At 47.1% G+C, this 21,156-nt stretch overlaps 2 protein-coding genes across 4 annotated transcripts; both read left to right on the forward strand.

The window, feature by feature from the left end:
• Positions 1 to 340: 340 nt before the first annotated feature.
• Positions 341 to 8,607, forward strand: Mtmr11 (myotubularin related protein 11). Of its 3 annotated transcripts, none has more exons than XM_048357082.1 (17): positions 341 to 706; positions 1,025 to 1,094; positions 1,490 to 1,611; positions 1,926 to 1,986; positions 2,123 to 2,262; positions 2,909 to 2,987; positions 3,120 to 3,261; positions 3,486 to 3,573; positions 3,708 to 3,796; positions 3,879 to 4,003; positions 5,213 to 5,279; positions 5,491 to 5,561; positions 6,280 to 6,500; positions 6,829 to 7,002; positions 7,250 to 7,432; positions 7,812 to 8,105; positions 8,334 to 8,607. In XM_048357082.1, exons 1-17 carry the CDS (start codon positions 641 to 643, stop codon positions 8,478 to 8,480), a joined length of 2,139 nt encoding a protein of 712 aa, XP_048213039.1. In that variant the 5' UTR covers positions 341 to 640; the 3' UTR covers positions 8,481 to 8,607. The 3 variants fall into 3 exon arrangements, with proteins under 3 accessions (XP_048213039.1, XP_048213041.1, XP_048213040.1); XM_048357084.1 differs by having other exon boundaries at positions 6,334 to 6,500; XM_048357083.1 differs by having other exon boundaries at positions 1,028 to 1,094.
• A 2,079-nt stretch (positions 8,608 to 10,686) lies between these two features.
• Sf3b4 (splicing factor 3b subunit 4) lies at positions 10,687 to 17,107 on the forward strand. The gene is made up of 6 exons (XM_048357085.1): positions 10,687 to 10,790; positions 11,199 to 11,327; positions 11,619 to 12,161; positions 12,438 to 12,644; positions 16,214 to 16,387; positions 16,719 to 17,107. The coding sequence occupies exons 1-6, from the start codon at positions 10,757 to 10,759 to the stop codon at positions 16,904 to 16,906; spliced, it is 1,275 nt and encodes a 424-aa protein (XP_048213042.1). The 5' UTR covers positions 10,687 to 10,756; the 3' UTR covers positions 16,907 to 17,107.
• The last annotated feature ends 4,049 nt before the right edge of the window (positions 17,108 to 21,156 follow it).

The raw sequence follows: 21,156 nt of genomic DNA on the forward strand, positions 1-21,156 counted from the left end.
CAAGATTTCCTGAGGTCCACTTCTCAATCAACCTCCCCTTCCAGCCACTTCTGTCAGATTTATGAGAAGAGGAAATGAAGAGGCCTGAACTATTTTTGCATTCCTTTTCTCCCTCCCTTTAAGAAGACACATAACATATCTGAGCCTCCAGTGTTTTGCTTATCTAGAGTCTGGAGCAGTAGCTCAAATGATTCCAGTTTAATAATTGGTGTTACAGCTTCCCTCAAGCAGTTGCCAACACTCATGAACAGGAAAAGACTAGGAAAGGAGAGTTGGGGTAAAGAAAAGAGTCTGGGTATTTTTACGTCTCAGTTGCCCATTTCTTCCATTTCCGCCCCCGGGCTCCTCTGAACTTAAAAAAAAAAAAAAGTGTGTATTCTCCTTTAAGGGGCTGGACATCACTCCCGCCCTCTCCTGAGACGACTGAAGTTTCTGGAGAACCTACTCCGACTAGGCAGGACGTACCTTTTCTAAGACCCCCCCAAATTGTGCTCATGCACCTCAAATGCTCCTGTTCCTTGGGTCCTCCCTCCTGACCCCAACTTTTTCTTAACTACAAGATTCAGCCTCTCTCCAGAAGGACTGAGCATCCTTGAGGTTTTCCATCCTTAACCGCTCCATCCCGGATGGAGTCAGAGAGATGTGGTGGGGGGGTCGGGGCCAGAGTTTCAACATTGCCCCCCAGAAGGAGGAACCAGAGATGGGGGTAAGGAGAAGGAATGGAGGGGCGGCTGGGAGGAGGGCATGGATGGGGACGCCATGCAGATGAAAGAGGAGGAAAGGGTCCCGAGGAGGAGGGTGTGTCTCTCAACTGTTGCTGGAGCTTGCTCGGCCCCTAGCCGTCTCAATTTCGTCGTCTCATTATCCATTAACCAGCCCCTCCCTCTGCTGTCTGCCAACCCTAGTCCTGAGCTTCCCACCGACTGGGAGCTCAGTTTCCCCCAACCTCCCCCAGCTGCTGAGATACTCCCAGACTCCAGGGCTGGGGGAGGAGGGAGCGGGATTAACCCTCTCCCCTTCTCAACAGTCCAGGATGCCGGAGCCCAGGAAGCTTGGCAGCTTGGCATCCAGCTTGGCTTCGGGATGCCTGCCAGGTAATACTCTGACCTTCCAAGCCCCTCCAAATTCCTCACTAAAGACACCTCCATATTCCTTTCCTGGCTCAAAGTACCTCTGCCTGAAGCTTGTTCTCTTCTCTGACCAGAGCCAGCAGAGAGAACTGAGTCCTTGGTATTCATTCTGGTTACCTTGTAACTCTTTTCCTCACATATTTATTCAGTAACTATTTGAGTACAGGCCCTGCTTTCCATGCTCTGTTCTAGTTATAGAGGTTTTTCTTTTTTAAATTACACATTCTTTATTCCCAAAGCATATATTCAGTGAGCATGGGGAAGGATTTTAATCTTCCCTTCTTCTATTCCTGGTCACAGAAGAGTAGGTGTACGTACCTACCTATGGACAACACCTGGCTTCCCTTCTTTCTCCTTAGGGGAGCAGATCCTAGCATGGGCCCCTGGGCTGAGGAAAGGGCTAGAACCTGAGTTGCCTGGAATCCTGATCTGTACCAACTTTAGGGTTACCTTCCAGCCTTGTGGATGGCAACGGAGTCAGGTAAGATGGTTGGTTAGGCAGTAGCAAAAACAACTAGAAGCTAGATGCAGTGGCACACATCTATAATCCCAGGGCTTGGGAAACTGAGGCAGGAGGATTGTGAATTTGAGGCCAATGGGCCCTACACAGTAAGACGCTTTTTAAAAAAAAAGTCCAAGTATTTAGATAAAAATTATGAGTTAAGGGTTTCTTTTGAATGCACCAGTGGTTGGTATTGGTCTAGGAGTGGTGCCCCCTTACATGGGATGAGGGACCACCAAGGTAGAAAAAGTGTTATTTCAGATGTCTATAACATCAGTCATGGCTTTCTCTAGGAGACACCCCTGAGCAGTGAATATGACTTTTCTTTGGTCAACATTGAGCGACTAGAAGCTGGTAAGCTTGTGGGTCATTAAAAGGGATGGTTGGAACCTCTCTCCATTCATTCTCTATTCTCAGAAGAGAATGAGGTGGGAGAGCTCTTCTTAGGGGAACATCATGGTTACCCTGGTCTCTTAACTTTTGACTTCAGTGAGTGGCTTATCCCGAGTTCAGCTCCATCCAGGTTCTCAGCTTAAATTCATCCCTGCGGAGATTCTAATTCATGGGCGAGACTTCCGGCTGCTCAGAATTGGTTTTGAGGCTGGAGGACTAGAGCCTCAGGCTTTTCAGGTAAAAACAAAAAGCAAAACACTAACCAGAAGATCCCTCTTCTCTTTATAAACCAGAAGTCCTTTGGGGAGGGCAGAGGAGGTTGAATAGATTTTGAAAATGAAACATGGGAATCTATTGATGAAGTTATTTCAGGGAGTGGGGAACAGGGAGTGTAATAGAGGGGGTAAAATGGATTGGAATACTGCGTAAACACATGGGGGAATGTAACAATGAACCTCTGCCCCCCTATAACTAATATAAGCTAATTTAAAAATAAAAACCTTGAAGATAAAAGGAACTGCCCCTCCCTGGAAATTCCCAATAGTCTCCTATCCTTCAGGGTCTCTCTCATCAGACCTCCTATTCCTCTCTTCAGGGAGAAGGTAAAAGGCTGAGATAAATGTTAGTTTTATGAGGGTAAAGGGCCTGAATTCTAATCTGGCTCTGCTAGTTACCAGCAGTGTGACTATGGGTGAGTTTGCTTCTCTGTAAAACAAGACACGTTGGATGATATTATTCCTAAAATGATTCCCAGAATCAGTATTCTATGCTTTGGGGGTTCTTGATTTCTTTTCCCCTTCTAACCCAGACCCCATGGCCTGTGGAAGCCCCCTCCTCTAGGTTGTGTTTTTGCTGTTGTTTTGGGATGTGTTTTCCTCCATAGGTAACCATGGCTATTGTCCAAGCCAGAGCCCAGAGCAGTGAGACCCAGCAGTATGGAGGGATTGCGCTGAGCAAGGCTGGTGAGTAAGTGTGCTTTAGGGAAAGGAAAGGACAATGGGGGGTGGGGGGGGAGAGGGGGCAGACAGGGCTGGCTGCAAACAAGAGCTCAGAAACTTTTTTTGTTCCTTCTCATCCTCTATGTGTCATTCCAGTTCTGGAACAGGGTTCTGATTTCAGAAAACCTCCTATTCCTCTCTTGGAAACATTAGAAGACTGGGAGATGGAGCTGAAGAAGCAGGGTGCCAGGGGCTGGAGGGTGAGCACCGTCAACGAGAGGTTCGATGTAGCTACCAGGTGATTTTTCTGGTCTACTCTAATCCTTGTTGCACTCCTCCTCCTCGTTCCTGTCCTCTGAATGTAGGACTTCCACAAACTCCAGCCTCCTAAGCCCAGTTCCTTCCTTGCTCTCAAAACTTGAGATCGCTTGAAATGGTCCTTCTAAAGCAGCTTCCTGGTAAGAAAGCTTTACCTTTTAGGTGATCACTGAGCCAAGCTGTGACATCACTCTAATTTTGCAGCCTCCCCCGGTACTTCTGGGTCCCTAGCCGGATTCTAGACAGTGAGGTCAAGAGCGCATTTGGCCACTTCCGTCAGGGCCGTGGACCGGTCAGTATGGGGTTTGGGTAATGACTGGGATTAGAGGGAACCATGGAGAGGAGGGAACTCTGAGCCATCATTGTGGGACAAGGATAGCTTGAGCTAGTTGAGACCACAATAACCGTCTTCTCCATCATTTGAAGCGCCTATCCTGGCATCACCCAGGAGGCAGTGACCTTGTCCGCTGTGGAGGTTTCTATACAGCCAGCGACCCTAACAAAGAGGACATCAGGTGAGGGAGCATGATGAGAAGATGCAAGGGACAGGGGCTCTGGGAAGACTCCCATCCTGAGTGTCGCACTTCCTCCCCTCAGAGCAGTGGAGTCGATGCTCCAGGCGGGGCATTCCGATGTTGTCCTGGTAGACACGATGGATGAACTGCCTGGGCTGGCAGATATCCAGCTTGCCCACTTGAAGCTGAGGGCCCTCTGCCTGCCTGGTGAGAATAACCTTTAGCCCTTTACCTCTAGGCCTGCTCACTCTTACCTGGTTTACCATTTTTGTCTACAATAGATGATTAATCCTTCAGCCAATGAGCTTTAGGGTTGTTTTTATTATTTTACCAGCTCTGAGGTTAGGACTCAGGGCCTTGGATGCACAGTTGGCTTTTTCTCAAGGCTGGTGCTTTACTACTTGAGCCTCCACTTCCAACATTTTGTTGGTTAATTGGAAATGAGTCTCTCTGGGTTTTGAACTGTGATTTTCAGATCCAACTCCTGAGTAGCTAGGATTACAGGTGTGAGCCACCTGTGCCAAGCTCGATCTTTAGTTTTTCACCCAATTTGCATTTTCTATAGACTTACTGATTGCCTATTTTCTTGGCCACAACATACTCTTAAAAAAATAGCTTTATAAAGCCAGGCACTAGTGGCTTATACCTGTAATCCTAGCTACTCAGAAGGCTGAGCTCTGAGGATTGTGGTTTGAAGCCAAACCCAGGCAGGAAAGTCTGTGAGACTCTTACCTGCAATTCATCACCCAAAAAGCCAAAAGTGGAACTCATGTGGTGGAGTGCTAGACTTGAGCAAAAAAAAAGCTCAAGAACAGGGCTGGGGATATAGCCTAGTGGCAAGAGTGCCTGCCTCGGATACATGAGGCCCTAGGTTCGATTCCCCAGCACCACATATACAGAAAACAGCCAGAAGCGGTGCTGTGGCTCAAGTGGCGGAGTGCTAGCCTTGAGCGGGAAGAAGCCAGGGACAGTGCTCAGGCCCTGAGTCCAAGGCCCAGGACTGGCCAAAAAAAAAAAAGCTCAAGAACAGCACCCAGGCTTTGGGTTCAAGCCCCAGGACCAGCGTACAAAAAATAGATTTATAAAATGTACCATCAGCTGGGCACTGAGTGGCTCATGACAGGCAAGCACTCTATCATGGTTACATCCTCCACCCTTAAAGTTACTTCTTTTCTACCCTCAGTCTTTTTTTGTGTGTGTGTGAGTTAACATATGGACGTTTATTCCATTTTATACAAATTCTTTTTTTCTCTCTCTTTGCTTTCTACTATCTTTATATTAATTCTCCATCTAACATCCTACCCTCAGTCTTAAGTAACCACCGAACTTATTAAACCTATCAGAGTAACTTATTAAACCTATCAGTCTCAATTCTCCTAATTTCTCTGTCCCTTTGATCCCTGTGCTCTCTACCAGACTCATCTGTTGCTGAGGATAAATGGCTGTCAGCGTTGGAAGGAACACGATGGTTAGATTATGTCAGGTACTCTCCTTCTAGCCAGGATTTATAATTCTAGCTGTTCCAATGTCTGTATACTTGGGTTTCTAAATATTGCATGAACTCTTCTCAGTTTCCCAAGAAGTTTGCTATTGCTGCTTCTTGGAAGAAGGGGCAGGCTTTTAGAGTCTGCCTCTATTCCAAGCCATTACTCCTTGCTCCAGGTTGATCAGCTCTTCTTTATCTGTTCTTCCAGGGCTTGTCTTCGAAAGGCCAGTGACATCTCTGTTTTAGTGACATCCAGGGTTCGTTCTGTAGTACTTCAAGGTGAGTTCCTTGGGTCAGCCCACTCCATTCCTTCCTTATTTCCCTTTACCCACCTGGCTGGATAGTGCTCATGGGATTGGTCCAGAAATTTTCCTTGTCTTCTAGCACTAGCATCTTTCTGTCTCTAGGAACTAACTACCCATGACTTCCCATGTTTATAACTGCCTCTGCCTCTCCCCTACAGCTTATTGTTTTGAACACTAGGATGTTCTTAGCCTCTCTTCTCTCCATGTTTCTGTCAGTCAATGGGGGTTGGGGTTGGGGTGGGAAAGGTACTGTGGAAGCAAGCTGGTTTGAGAACTGGTGGTTCTGGGGCTGGGAATGTGATTTAGTGGTAGAGTGCTTGCCTAGCATGCATGAAGCCCTGGATTCAATTCCGCAGTACCATATAAAAAGAAAAGCCCAAAGCAGCACTGTGGCTCAAGTGGTAGAGTGCTAGCCTTGAGCAAAAAGAAGTCAGGGACAGTGCCTTGAGTTCAAGCTCCAGGACTGACAATAAATAAATACAAACTCAGTTAAAAAAAAAAAAAGAATTGGGGTTTTGCCTTCTGTATGTGACACTGGATGTCTCTATGCAGAAGTCTATGAAGTGAATCATTCAAGCTTTGTTTTCTCTTTACATCTATGTGCCTTCTCAATCCCACCTACCCTGAACTTTTCCCTGCCCCCCCTTATTTCCCCTTGCCATGCTTCCTCTTCTCATTCTCTTCTTCCCTAGCTTCTTGGACCCCCCCCCCCTTTGTCCCTTCTTTGTCTCTTCTTTATCACCCAGAGCGTGGTGATCGTGATCTCAACGGCCTCCTCTCTTCACTCGTCCAGCTGCTTCTGGCCCCTGAAGCCCGAACACTATTTGGCTTCCAATCAGTAGTGCAGCGAGAGTGGGTGGCAGCTGGTCACCCCTTCCTGACCCGGTTTGGGGGAACTGGGGCCAGTGAAGAGGTGAGAACAATTTAGGAGGGTTGGGAGTATGAACTAAGGGGAGGGAGGAAAATAATATAGTGTAACCCACTGGACGTGAATCAGAAAGGTTCTGAGGTTAGTTGAACTTGAAGACCCTGATGAACTACTTTTAACCCAGATTTTCATTTCCTGGCCCCCCATTCCCTTATTATGTAATCCAACCTTTCTAGGTCCTTATACTCCCCTCTAACCTCTTATTTACTTTTGGCAGTACTGGGAATTGAATACAGGGCCTCGCACTTAACTAGCAAAAGCTCTACTACTTGAGCCATACTTCAGTCCTAACCCTTAATTGCTCTCTTCTTAGGCCCCAGTGTTTCTCCTCTTCCTTGACTGTGTGTGGCAGCTTCTCCAGCAGTTTCCAGCTGAGTTTGAATTCTCTGAGTTTTTTCTTCTTGCTCTGCATGACAGTGTCAGGGTTCCTGACACTCTTACTTTCCTGAGAAATACTCCCTGGGAGCGTGGAAAGCAGAGTGGACAGGTCAGTGACCTCTAGTTTGGACGTTTTTGTCTATGTCTCCCAAGAAGTCTTCTTGGAAGTTTAGTCTTGGTTTGCTTTATAAGAGAAATCTGTGTTTTGGAAAGGGAAAATTGATACTTATTCTACATTTGATTTGGGGGAATATATACACACATATACCTATGTGTGTATATGTAGATATGTGTGTATATATATATATATATATATATGTTCTTTAACTAGCTCTTTTCTTGATTCCTCTGTCTAGTTTAACTCCTATACACAAGTTTACACCTCAGGAAACTCTCAGCCCCAAGATGGGAACTCTATAAATGTACAGCTGTCTGTCTGGGACTGGGATTTACGCTACAGCAATGAACAGATATTACAGTTCCATAATCCTGGCTATGACCCGGAGCACTGCCCAGAATCCTGGTTCCCCAGACAGCAGGTGAGATGCCTAAGCTTCCTAAATTCCCTTGACTTTTCATAGGTCATGCTACTAGAGGAGTAGAAAGACACAGTGTCTCAGGGTAAGCTACCTCACTCCTGTTTCATACCTGTCATTTAAGGAGAAATCCTAGAATAGCACAGAGGGCATCCCTTTTGTCTTCCTCATTTCTGTTTGTTAGTCTTCCTATCTCGTGCGCATATTTTACAAGTTTCTCTAATATTAACTTTAATTAGTCCCAAGACCTGGTTGATGCTTAGTGAGGAGCACAGATGAGAGAGGGAGGGTTGTCTTTTAGTTTCTAGTACAGGACACTTCCTGACCCAAACTGGGGTTATCTGGTTTGTCAATTACCACTTGCCTTCCCTTTCCTCTTCAGCCAAACTTCATAGTTCCTGGACCTCCAAGTTCTATGTGGCTCTTCTCTAGAGGGGCCCTGACCCCCCTGAATCAGCTTTGTCCTTGGCGAGACAGTCCTTCTCTTCTGGCAGTCTCTTCTCGTTGGCTCTCTCGACCTGCTACCCCCTCGGAAAGCCTGGCTGACCAGGAGTGGGGGCTCCCCTCACATTGGGGAGCTTGCCCTTTACCTCCAGGGCTATTGCTACCTGGATATTTGGGACCCCAGATCAGGCTTTGGAAACGCTGCTACCTGAGGGGAAGGCCTGAGGTCCAGGTGAGAAGGAGAGATGGGGTTGGGAATGGGAGAATGGGCTACAGGGATTGGAAGTACTATTCCTGTTATCAAATTGAGGAGGTTTGGGGTGTGGGAAGTGGGAAAATGCTTAGAGTAGAATTTAAGGGATGATTGGAAGGAGGAAGAGCATTAAAGAAGTAGCAGACAGATTACTGAAGCTAGAGTTTCCATGATATCCATCTCTATCCTTATTTGTCCCCTCCCCAGATGGGCCTGTCGGCTCTTACCATCTCTGGCCTCCAGGAGGAACTGACCTGTCTTCAGGAGCTATTAAGAAAATGGACACCAAGAGTATTTCCCCAGGATCATTGCAAGAAAAGAGATCCAAATACCATTCTCTCCCAGACCCAATAAAATCACTGGCATTCTCAAAGGCCTGGCAAGGGGGCATCATGGGTGAGAGAGGGCTTTGTTTAATCCTTAAGTTTTTCTATCTGGCCTTGCTGCCTTAGCTGTTCACATACCAGCCTCTTAAAGAAGCTCATTTTGAGTTTCTTTCTTTCTTTTTTTTTTTTTTTTTAACAGTCCTGGGCCTTGGACTCAGGGCCTGAGCACTGTCCCTGGCTTCTTTTTGCTCAAGGCTAGCACTCTGCCACTTGAGCCACAGCGCCACTTCTGGCCATTTTCTGTATATGTGGTGCTAGGGAATCGAACCCAGGGCTTCATGTATACGAGGCAAGCACTCTTGCCACTAGGCTATATCCCCAGCCCCTCATTTTGAGTTTCTGTAGCAGATGGTGGTGCTAATATCCAGCTCTTCTGTCTTGTTTGGTTCTTAAAGATACATGTATGTAATACATGTATTTTGTGATCTGAAGAACTAAGAAACAAAAACAATCCAAAATGCAGTTGCCTTTGGGGGTGTGGTGGAGTGGAGGTAGTTTCATCCACTTTTTGATAACTAGCTGTTAAAATGGTGAGATCAGAGATGCTGTTTATCAATTTCTAAAGAATGTCCTAGAGACCTCGTTCTTATTTTCTTGCTGCTGCTGCTGTTTTAAATCCAATTTCTATTTCTTCCCATAGATGTGTGTGTGTGTGTGTGTGTGTGTGTGTGTGTGAATGATTGTAGTGGCATTTCTATTTAAGTTCATTAAAGCACATTTGTACACATAGCTGGCATTGTTCCTTGTGTTTCAATGCAGGATCCTAGGAAGCAGAGTGGTGGGTATAGGAGGTGGGATCCCGTATTTTGATAAGGAAGTAAACACTTGGGTTAGGTGAAGTTCTTCAGAATTCACATAAAACTTGGGAAAGGGTTCTCTTTTCTCTCATTTATAAGAAATGGTACAAGTTTATAAAGATGTTGCTGGACCAAGTGTATTCTGGAGGTTGGGACTGAGGTCTGGAGCCAATCCTAGCCACACCTCAACGTGGTTCACCTGCCGCTGGCACCTCAGATTTGCTTGCTTCACTGCATTAACGATTGCCATTACAGCTCAGACATTGTGCCATCTCATCCCCCAAGATGGAAAAGTTAACCCCTTACACTTTGATACAGGGACATGAGTTTGTATTTGTACACATGTTGTGTGGGCTTAAATGGAAGGCTGCCTCTGCACCTCAGAGCAACTGAACCTGAGTTGGGGGGATTCCTCTGCACACCCTTTTCTAGGTACCACCCAGTTTCACTTGGTGGGTTGGAGGCTTGACTGAAGTGGTAGAGCATTTGTCCCAAGGACCAGTTAAAAATCCAGTACACCACACACACACACACACATACACACGCACAAGAAAAAACAACCCATGACTCTATGATATATAAAAATATATATGAAGGGCTAGGAATGTAGTTTAGCAGTAGAGTGCTTGCCTAGCCTGCATGAAGCCCTGGGTTCGATTCCTCAGCACCACATACACAGAAAAGGCCGGAAGTGGTGCTGTGGCTTAAATGGTAGAGTGCTAGCCTTGAGCAAAAAGAAGCCAGGGACAGTGCTCAGGTCCTGAGTTCAAACCCCAGGGCTGGCAAAACACAACATGAATATATATGTATATGTGTGTAAATATATACACGTATATATATAATATGCATATATAAACATATAGTCCCCTTAGCTTTTGAATTTTCATTTTTGGGAGTCCGGAACTCTTCGTCGGCCTGGCTCTGCCCTAAGAGGAAGTTCTGAAAGGTCCCGGGGCCACGGTCGGCTCTGACCCACAGATCCCGCCGTCAGTCATCAGTCGGGCGCTGGCGGCTCACGCCTGGGATCGTGGCTCCACAGGGAGCTGGGACCTGGAGGCTCCAAGTTCGAAGCCGGCCTGGACAGAAAAGTACGCCTGACTCCAACTAACTAGCAAAAATAAAAAATAAAAATCTCGAGAACTAGAGGCGTGGCTCCGACGACGCCAGCGTGAAGCCCTGAGTTCAAACTCCGCACCTCCAAACCAGGCACGCACACACGCACTCGCGCGCGCGCGCGCTCACACGTACTCACACGCACACGCGCGCGTGCGCGCGGCAATTTCCAACGCTTCTCCGCGGCTCCTAAGATGGCTGCTGTGGCTTCCGGTTCCCCCACTCATCCCGCCACGGCCCCACCCAACGCCCCTTGCTGGCCCGGAAGTGGAAGCAGTAACTGAGGTCAGGGGGCGGAGCTGCCGCTTAGAGACGGCGCGGGAGCTTCTTCGCCATGGCTGCGGGGCCGATTTCCGAACGGAACCAGGGTAACCGGAGGGGATGAGCCCAGGGGAGCTGAGGGGTCCCGGCTGGAGCCAAACAGCGGTTCCGCCAGGGTGGAAGACGATGTCCCGGAGGGGACGAGCTCGACCCCGGGGTGGCTGGGAGCGAGATGGCGGTGCAGGCCGAGGCCTGCAGGTGCGTTGCTTGTAGGCCCGACTCCCTTCCTCCCTACCGCTGTGGAAAAAAAGAAAATCCCACCAAGCGACCAGTTTTGCAGCTGAGCATCCAACTGTAGAGGAATCGCTAGATTCCCAGTAAAGAAGGATGTTTAGGGGTTTCACGTGCTTTTGTTTTTAATGCTTTTCGCCCCGTCCTCTTCCCCATGTCGAAATCCATCTTCAGGTTCCTTACCAACTCCTTTCCTGCCCTCATGTTCTGCTCTCACTCCCTAGATGCCACTGTGTACGTGGGGGGCCTGGATGAGAAGGTCAGCGAGCCACTCCTATGGGAACTCTTTCTCCAGGCAGGGCCTGTGGTCAACACCCACATGCCTAAGGATAGAGTCACTGGCCAGCATCAAGGTAAGTACGGGACAAGAGCTCAGTGCCTATATTGTTTGGGAGCACTGCCCCCGGAGAGTCCCAACAGGATTCATAACTGTTTTGGAATGAGCAACCAAAATATTTCTTTCCCTTCAACTTCAGTTCACAGTTTGTCTTTGGGAGATTTTTCTCGCAAATGTCAATTCACAGTTTCTGGAACCGTTCACAGTTGAAGTGACATTCTTATGTTATTTGCAGTTGCGAGTGGGTGAGTTATATTCCATTTTGAATCTCTTCACTTGCGTTAACTACCCATCTTCACTTTTCCAGGTTATGGCTTTGTTGAATTCTTGAGTGAGGAAGATGCTGACTATGCCATTAAGATCATGAACATGATCAAACTCTATGGAAAGCCCATCAGGGTGAACAAGGCATCAGCTCATAACAAAAACTTGGATGTCGGGGCCAACATTTTCATTGGGAACCTGGACCCAGAGATTGATGAGAAGCTGCTTTATGATACTTTCAGCGCCTTTGGGGTCATCTTACAAACCCCTAAAATTATGCGGGACCCTGACACAGGCAACTCCAAAGGTTATGCTTTCATTAATTTTGCTTCATTTGATGCTTCAGATGCAGCAATTGAGGCCATGAATGGGCAGTATCTCTGTAACCGCCCTATCACAGTGTCTTATGCATTCAAGAAGGACTCTAAGGGTGAGCGCCATGGCTCAGCAGCAGAACGACTTCTGGCAGCTCAGAATCCACTTTCGCAGGCCGACCGTCCTCATCAGCTGTTTGCAGATGCGCCCCCTCCGCCTTCTGCCCCCAATCCTGTAGTGTCTTCATTGGGATCTGGGCTTCCTCCACCAGGTAGAGCTTTTGGTTTGGATTATGTTTGTTTGGGGGCTGTAGGGGGTGGGGCAGGATGCAGACAAAAGAACCAGCCAAGACAGTATGTTGGGCCACGGGGTAATGCTGAACAAAGTTGGGTTTCTTCAGGAGATTGAAGTTTGACTTGCTAAACATTGCTTTTGGCTTTAGTGTGTTGAGAGGAAGGTAAAGTGCTCAGCTACTTGTGAGGCAAGATTGGGGGCTCTTCAAGAACATTGCTCAGTACCATTAACTCTTCTTTCATTTCTTCTATAGGAATGCCACCTCCTGGCTCCTTCCCACCTCCAGTACCACCTCCTGGAGCCCTCCCACCTGGAATACCCCCAGCCATGCCCCCACCACCCATGCCTCCTGGGGCTGGAGGACATGGCCCCCCTGCAGCAGGAACTCCAGGGGCTGGACATCCTGGTCATGGACATTCACATCCACACCCATTCCCACCAGGTGGGATGCCCCATCCAGGTAGGTGGTTTTTGCTGAGAAAGGGAGCAATGAGCTTGGTAGAGGATACTGTCAGTGCTCATCTCGCTGCTCTTTGTTTTTCATTGATAACTATCTCAGTTCTTTCCTTGGAGACATTTGTTAAACACAAGATATTTTACTTGAATACATTTAACACCTGTCTCTGAAGTTTTTCTTTTTTTTTTTCTTTTGGCCAGTCCTGGGCCTTGGACTCAGGGCCTGAGCACTGTCCCTGGCTTCTTCCCGCTCAAGGCTAGCACTCTGCCACTTGAGCCACAGCGCCGCTTCTGGCCGTTTTCTGTATATGTGGTGCTGGGGAATCGAACCTAGGGCCTCGTGTATCCGAGGCAGGCACTCTTGCCACTAGGCTATATCCCCAGCCCCTCTGAAGTTTTTCTGACAGTAGTCTGTGCTTGCTGTTTTCTATTTCCTTAACATTTTGCCTTCATTATCTTGTGACTTCATTCCAACAAATTGTAACCCATTTATCAAATCAGGAGACACAGGGGACTGAGAATATGACCTAGCAGCAGAGTGCTTGCCTTGCACGCATGAAGCACCCAGTTTGATTCCTCAGCACCACATAAACAGAAAAAGCTAGAAGTGGCGCTGTGGCTCAAGTGGTAGAGTGCTAGCCTTTAGCAAAAAGAAGCCAGGGACAGTGCTCAGGCCCTGCATTCAAGCCCCAGGACTGGAAAAACCCAAAAAACAAACGGGAAACCAGGAAATATTTCTGCTTCTTCCTTTTTTTTTTTTTTTTTGGCCAGTCCTGGGCCTTGGACTCAGGGCCTGAGCACTGTCCCTGGCTTCTTTTTGCTCAAGGCTAGCACTCTGCCACTTGAGCCACAGCGCCACCTCTGGCCGTTTTCCATATATGTGGTGCTGGGGAATCGAACTGAGAGCTTCATGTGTAGGAGGCAAGCGCTCTTGCCACTAGGGCATATTCCCAGCCCATCTGCTTCTTAACTGATTTAATCTCTGCTATATTTGTCACTATCCAGGTCTCCCAGTTTTTTTTATTTATTTATTTTTGGCCAGTCCTGGGCCTTGAACTCGGCCTGAGCACTGTCCCTGGCTTCTTTTTGCTCAAGGCCACTTGAGCCACAGAGCCACTTCTGGCCATTTTCTATATATGTGGTGCTGAGGAATCAAACCCAGGGCTTCATGTATACGAGGCAAGCACTCTTGCCACTAGGCCATATTCCCAGCCCCTCTTCCAATTTTAAATTCTTGGCTATTTACTTTTGTTTCTCAGGGTTCTTTAGCTTTGAATGTCTCAGCCATCTTTGATAAGCTTCTTTTTCTCTGCTTGTGGCTAGATTTTCATGCTTTTTCTTTTTGACATGTATCTGGTTTTAAGTATGTAGATACTGATGTCTTCTGGACCTCTCATCCATGGTTATTAACCAGCTAGAGACATGCTCTTACTGCTCAATCGATAGCTCTACTCTTCTACCCTTCTCAGGCCTCTTCTTCCTCTTTGTTTCCAGGAGCTTCTCCATGTCTCCTCCAACCCTACTCTTCTCAAGAGATAGATGCCGGAGCATCTTCCCCACCGGCAGTGCCCCAGTTTCAGCTCCTATTTCCTCATTGTTTTGTACTTAGTTTACTGTATTTTTTTGTTACTTTGACACTATTATTTCCATCTTTGGATTACTTTCACAGTCAGAGTTGTCTTGTCTGTCCCTTTTTGCCTGCAGAAAAACCCAAACGCATAGCATGTAGGGCTTCTCAGAATTTGAATCATACAGATGACTCCCACAACTGCATGTTGGTCCTGATTACTTTGAGATTGGTATTTTCTGGAATATGCTGTGCTGTTTGTCACACTTGTGTGATTTGCATATCCCAGTCTCTGCTCTGGTGGTCATGTCCACTGTTGTGTCTTCCAGAAGAATTTCTTGGAGGGAAATAGAATATAAGCAAAAGCTTTTCTTTTGCTTAGCCAGTGAGGTTTTGATGTTATTTATAGAAACTGGTGTGGCTTTATTCCCCAAATTAGTTTTTTTTTTTTTTTTCTGGTACTGAGGCTTGAACTTGGGCCTTGTGCTTGCTCAGCTTGTTGGTTTATGGCTGGCTCTCTACCTTTTGAGCCACTCCTTTAGCCTGGGTTAATTGGAGATTGAATCTCCTGGTCTTTTTTGCCTGGGTGAGCTTCCAGATCTTGGTCTCCTGATCCTGAGAATTACAGGTGCCTTGCTTATTAAAAGAAGTGAAAATTTCACAATAGTCTACTCGGTTTTCAACCAAGAGTGACATTCCCCCACCCTCAGGACATTTGGCAGTATTTGGAGACGTTTTTGGTATCACAACTGGATGGGGCCAGAATGCCCCTGACACCTAGTACATAGAAGCCAGAAATTCTGCTGAATGTCTTACACACATATAATACTCCCTTTGACATCCAAACTAAAATAGTGTTATAAAGTCGAGAGTTACGAGATGTGTCTTAACAAGCAGGTAGCTTTTAACATCAGTTCTGTCTTGCATCATATCTTTTTCTTAAAATGTTTTGAAAATTTAAGTAGATATGCAAAGGGGTTTCAGTTAAACATATGAATTTATGAGTACATTTTTGTGGGTGTATGTGTGCCAATACTGGGGCTTGAACTCACTTGGCTTTTTCCACTCAAGGCTGATGCTCTAGCACTTCCATTTTTGGCTTTTTCCTGGTTATTTGGAGATAGGTCTCATGAACTTTTTTGCCCAAGCTGGCTTCAAACTGAGATCCTCAAGATTTCAGCCTCCTTAGTAGCAAGGATTTTAGGGGTGAGCCACTAGCACCTAGTTTATAGTACAGTGCATCTTGATCAGTGTCACCCCTTCTATCATTCTTCCCACATCTATCCTCTCCTTTTAAAGCATACATTAATTATATAAAGGGGGATTCATTTAGATATTTCTGTACATTTACAATGTATCCCAATCAATCTCACCACCCTGAAGAATTATTATTTGTCCTTTACAATGAGATCTTTGCTCAGGTAGCATGTAGGTTACTCCTATCCTATCAAGCCTGTCACTATTGTTCTTAATACATGTTTTTGTATAACACTGATCCTAAATCAAAAGGAACAAGTGAAGTTGAGTGAGTGGTTGGTTTGTACTGTTGGGATGGGATCAGGGATAGGGTACTTTTACCAGCCTTTTTTTCCATATCCTTTGCTCTTTTCCTTTACTTTGTTACCTTATCTACCTACCATCCCCTTTTTCCTTGCATGTTTTTTTTTTGTTGTTGTTTTGTTTTTGTTGCCAGTCCTGGGGTGTGGACTCAGGGCCTGAGCACTGTCCCTGGCTTCTTTTTTCTCAAGGCTAGCACTCTACCACTTGAGCCACAGCACCACTTCTGGCCATTTTCTATATATGTGGTGCTGGGGAATTGAACCCTGGGCTTCATGTATATGAAGCCAGTGCTCTTGCCACTAGGCCATGTTCCCAGCCCGACTTCTGGCTTTTTCTACATATGTGGTGCTGAGGAATCGAACCCAGGGCTTCATGTATACGAGGTGAGCACTTTACCACTAGGCCATATTCCCAGCCCCTTCCTTGCATCATTTTTACTTTCACAGGGATGTCTCAGATGCAGCTGGCCCACCATGGCCCTCATGGCTTAGGACACCCCCATGCTGGGCCTCCAGGCTCTGGGGGGCAGCCTCCACCCCGCCCACCACCTGGAATGCCTCATCCTGGACCTCCCCCAATGGGCATGCCCCCCCGAGGGCCTCCGTTCGGATCTCCCATGGGTAAGTAGGTTCTCCTTTAGCCTCACACTGGCCATTTTCCTTCCCTTGCTCTCTTCTCCTTCCTTCCCCCCTCCCCCCACTCTTTTCTATGTAAGGTTGGCCAGCTAGGTAACTTAGGCTGATCTGGAACTTACCACTCCTCTGCCTCAGTTTACCAAGTGGTGGGATTACAGATGTTCACTATGTCCTCTCTCACATGCATTTGTAAAGCTTTCTTGGTAATACCCTTTGTCCTGTGCCTTTCTTCAACTTACATTTCTTGTCTTCCACAGGTCTCCCAATATCAGCCCCTTCCAGCTTCTCACTCTGATCAACTCTTCTTTTCTTGCAGGTCACCCAGGTCCTATGCCTCCACATGGTATGCGTGGGCCCCCTCCGCTGATGCCTCCTCATGGTTACACTGGCCCTCCTCGACCCCCACCCTATGGCTACCAGCGGGGGCCCCTCCCTCCACCCAGACCCACTCCTCGACCGCCAGTTCCCCCTCGTGGCCCACTTCGGGGTCCTCTCCCTCAGTAAATTCTCCTTCTTCCTCTTTTTATATCTGCCCTATGTCCTCTCCGTTTCGTGGACCAGTCAGAGTTGCTATAGCTTGTTGGGGCTAATGTACTAATCAGTTAGCTTCTCCCCCTGCCCCCTTTTAATGTAAAATTTTTAAGTTGGTTCTAAGTGTTTTGCAGAGATGCTTAGAGGAAATAAAACTATACTCCTTGTTTATTCTTCTGTTTTCCTTGACAGTGTACTTTTTTTTTGTTGGTTGTGGGGGCTCAAACTCCAGCATGGGCACTGTCCCTGAGCTGTTTAGCTCAAAGTTTGTGTCTTCCACAGCACCACTTCCAGTTTTCTGGTGGTTAATTGGAGATAAGAGTCATGGATTTTCCTGTCCTGGCTGGCTTTGAATCATGATCCTCAGCTCTTAGCCTCCTGAGTAGCTAGGATTACAGGTGTGAGCCCCTGGGGCCTGGCTTATTTTTAAAAAGGATATATCAAGGTATGGGGGGAAGAATGGTAAGAGTGAGGAGGCTATTTACATTTGAAGGCTTACTCTGTAATAATGCTGTTAAAAATAGCTGCATTCTGCTGTGCACTAGAGCAGTTGAGGCTGTAGTTCTGGTTTAAAACACAGGGACACTATCAAAGGACAACAGAAATGAAGTGCATGGATACACTGTCAGAAATAGAAACAGTGCACAATGATACTTCAACTCTTATTTGGGACAACAGACTGGAAACAATTCATATCCATCAGTAAAAGGGATTAGTTGAATGAAATGGTAAATACATAGTGGAGTACTATGCAGGTATGACAAGGGAGAGCAAGATGCTGCTTAAAGTAGTTGTGGTACACCACCATAATGTACCAAGGAGTTGCTGGTGGTAGAGTATGTAATTGGTATGCATGAGGCCCTGGGTTCCAATCCTAATGCTTACAATATCATATGTACGGGGTGCCACATGTGTATTTACCTATAAGAAACCATTGGAAGTTACTCAGGGAAGTAGAGGATATAGAGGGCAGCTTGATTTACTGTTAATGTGACCTTCACTTGGAACCAAACAAAAGTTAAAATGAGTAAGTTGGGGCAGTTTCATTTTCTTCATCACCAGACATCATGGGTAAGTCTGTATGTTACTCCCATTTTATTTTTATTAGCTTTGCAGGCCTAGGGTTGAACTCAGGGCCTGGGTACTTGCTGTCCCTGAGTTTTTTCAGCTCAAGGTTAGTGCTTTACCACTTGAGCCACAGCTCTGCTTCTGGCTGTGGTGTGTGTGTGTGTGTGTGTGTGTGTGTGTGTGTGTGTGTGTGTGTGTGTGTGTGTAATTAGAGATACGAGACTCAGACTTTGGTGTCTGGGCTTGAATTTGAACTGTGATCCTCAGAACTCAGCCTCCTGAGTAGCTAGGATTACAGGTTTGAGCCAGTGGTGCCCAGCTTATTCCCATTTTTGTCCTCATTACTTCTAAACCTGATTTCACTCACATATAAGTCTGTACACAAAAGAGATTTCAGCAAGTAGTCAGGTACCAGTTTGGACAGAGATTGCCTGGTTAAATCTGAGACTCCTGGTCTTGGGGCTTGACCTCATGACCTGGGTACTGACCATGAGCTTTTTTTGCTCAAGGTGTTTTACTGCTTGAACCACAGTTCTATAATCCCACTTCCACCTTTTTTTGTGGTAGCTTATTGGAGATATGAGTCTCACAGACTTTCCTGCCTGCTAGATTCAAACCATGATCCTCAGAACTCAGCCTCCTGAGTAGCTAGGATCATAGGCATGAGCCACTGGTGTCCTGCCAGTGATAGTAACTTCAATTAACCAGCAGAAAGCAATGCTGGAGGCTTAGTTCAAATGACAGAGCAGTAGCTGTGAACTAAAAGGCTGATCAAGAGCATGTAGAACTGGCAAAAAGAAATCAGCAACTGGTCCAAACAGCAGCTCCACCTCTTTGCCACATTTAATCTTGTTCTATCACTCCCTTGTTGAAGCTCCATTTTGCCTTTATAGCTGTGAACGTCTGAACTCTAGGCAAGAAAAGGTGAGTCTGGATATCTTTTTTGGGATCATTCTTTCTCATTCTTTTTTGGCTCTGTGTGTGTGTATGTGTGTGTGTGTGTGCACGTGTGTGCGCGTGCGTGCCTGTACTGGAGCTTGAACTCATGGCTTTGAGCTCTCATTGAGCTTTTTCACTCATGGCTGGTGCTCTTGAGTCATGTCTTCACTTCTGGCTTTTTCCTGGTTGAAAAGTTAGGGCAGGCACTGGTAGTTCATGCCTGTAACCATAGCTACTAAGGAAACATGAGGATCCAGGTTCAAAGCCAGGGCAAGAAAATCCATGAAATTACCTCCAACTAGCCACCAAAAAAGCCAGAAGTGGAGTTATGGTTCAAGTGGTAAAGCACTAGCCTTGAGCAAAAAAAGCTTAGAGATAACACTCAGGCCCCGAGTTTAAACCCTAGGATTGGCACAGAAAGAGGGAGGAGAGATAGAACAGAAGTACATCAGCAAAGAGTATGCAAAATCACCCTAAAGAAATGGCTTCCTGCCAGGAAAACTTTGCTATAATTGGAAATAATGGCATATTTAAAGAGTGTATCAGCTTTAAGAAGGACCATCAATGAAAGCCTAGTAAATGGAATGTCCCTGAGGCCCTAGTGGGCAGGAGCTGTTCCAAGTACCATCCTGGAAAGAGTGCTTCAGCCATACATTTAGTGTAGTCCAGGAGCATTGGCAAGTCTGCCCAGACTGTAGAGGTGGGGGTAGAGAATTGTTGCCAAGAGTTTGGGCCCATTGGCATGATTCCTTATTGGGGATGGCCAGATGCCATTAAAGATACAAATCCTATTTGATTATGTCATTGTGTATTTATACATTGGCATGATTCTGATTTGGCTTCAAGGAGTGAATGTATAGGACATGTAGATGTAAGTTCAGTCTGAAGGATGGTTGCATTTTCATAGAAAACATGTATTATGGTTTAATATTTCAGTACATTGTAAACATTATTGACTCAAATACTTCCAGTCCAGCATTGGCACCTACAAGGCTCAGGCCCATATCCCTATTGGTAAATTCTACATACCAGATGTCATCTAGGAGATCTCCTGAGACACAAGCTGCCAGCCTTTTCTATGTAGTGTATCTCTGCAGCCTGGAACCTCCACGTTGAGTCAAACAATCTTACAGTTTTAGAGTTTTAAGGAACCTGAAGCAGCACATCTAGTCCAAGACACAAGTCCTTACTGAGAACAGACACACTCAGAATGTGTATTGGAAACCACCACATACTCTCTTGAACTCCTGGAGCAGTCAGTGATGGTCACCAAATGTTGCCAAACAGTGTGTCTTGGATCTGTGAACCCAGGTTACTGGCAGAGGTGAAGGAAAGATGCCGGGAACAAACTGGAACCAATCCCTTCCTGCTCTGGTAACAAGTGTGGGGGGTGTGTGTGTGAAAAGCAAATGGGGAAGGGGATTGAGGTGAGCCTTCTTTGAGTAAAGGATCTGATCTGTGACATAAACCTCTCTGTGTCTCCGGCTCTCACCTGGGCTTCCAGCAGCTGGAGAAGGATGAGAGGGTGACCAGGAGGGCCACGCAGTGGGTAAATAATGTGGACTCCATGCAAGGAGCTTCTGCGTCTGGGAGTTCAGAACGGAAACCTCCCCTTGTAACTTCTGACAGGTAAGGTTGGCGTCTGAGCCCTGCTGGCTGTGGGTGGGAGAGGATGATGACTGGAAAGTGGGGAGAGACGTTCCGAACCCCAGGATCTCCGAGGCTCTGTCCTGGGGCCGCCTCACTCTCCCCTCTCCCCTCCCCACCGAGTCTGTCTCCCCACTCGCCTCCCTCACGTCGCGATTACTCGCTCAGTGGCTCCTTTCCTCGTTTGCTGGGAAGGAGCCGGGAAAGGCGGAATGTCGTCGTCAGGGGTCCCTGTGGCTCTTCGCACTCATCATTTCTTCACCATCACTCCGGGTCGTGAGTCCCCCCCCCCACCCCGCCCCATCTCTTTCCTCGCCCCCCCCTCCGCCCGCCCCCCAATGGTCTCTCCCGGTGCTCTGGGCGCGGGGGCGGGGCCGGAGGCGGGGCCGGAGCGCGCGTGGGGGGGGGCCAGGTCTGCAGTGCCTCTTCCCGTTTACCCGAGCAGTCGCCGCCGCCGTCGCCGCCGCCTCAGCCCCGCGGCCGGACCCCCACCCTCACCCGGGGCTCCCATACCCGGGGTACCCAGCCAGGTGAGACCCGCCCCCCCCCTCAGACTCTCACCTCCACCC

The sequence above is a fragment of the Perognathus longimembris genome, chromosome 11 (genome assembly GCF_023159225.1).
Source record: "Perognathus longimembris pacificus isolate PPM17 chromosome 11, ASM2315922v1, whole genome shotgun sequence".
NCBI classification, from domain to species: Eukaryota; Metazoa; Chordata; class Mammalia; order Rodentia; family Heteromyidae; genus Perognathus; species Perognathus longimembris.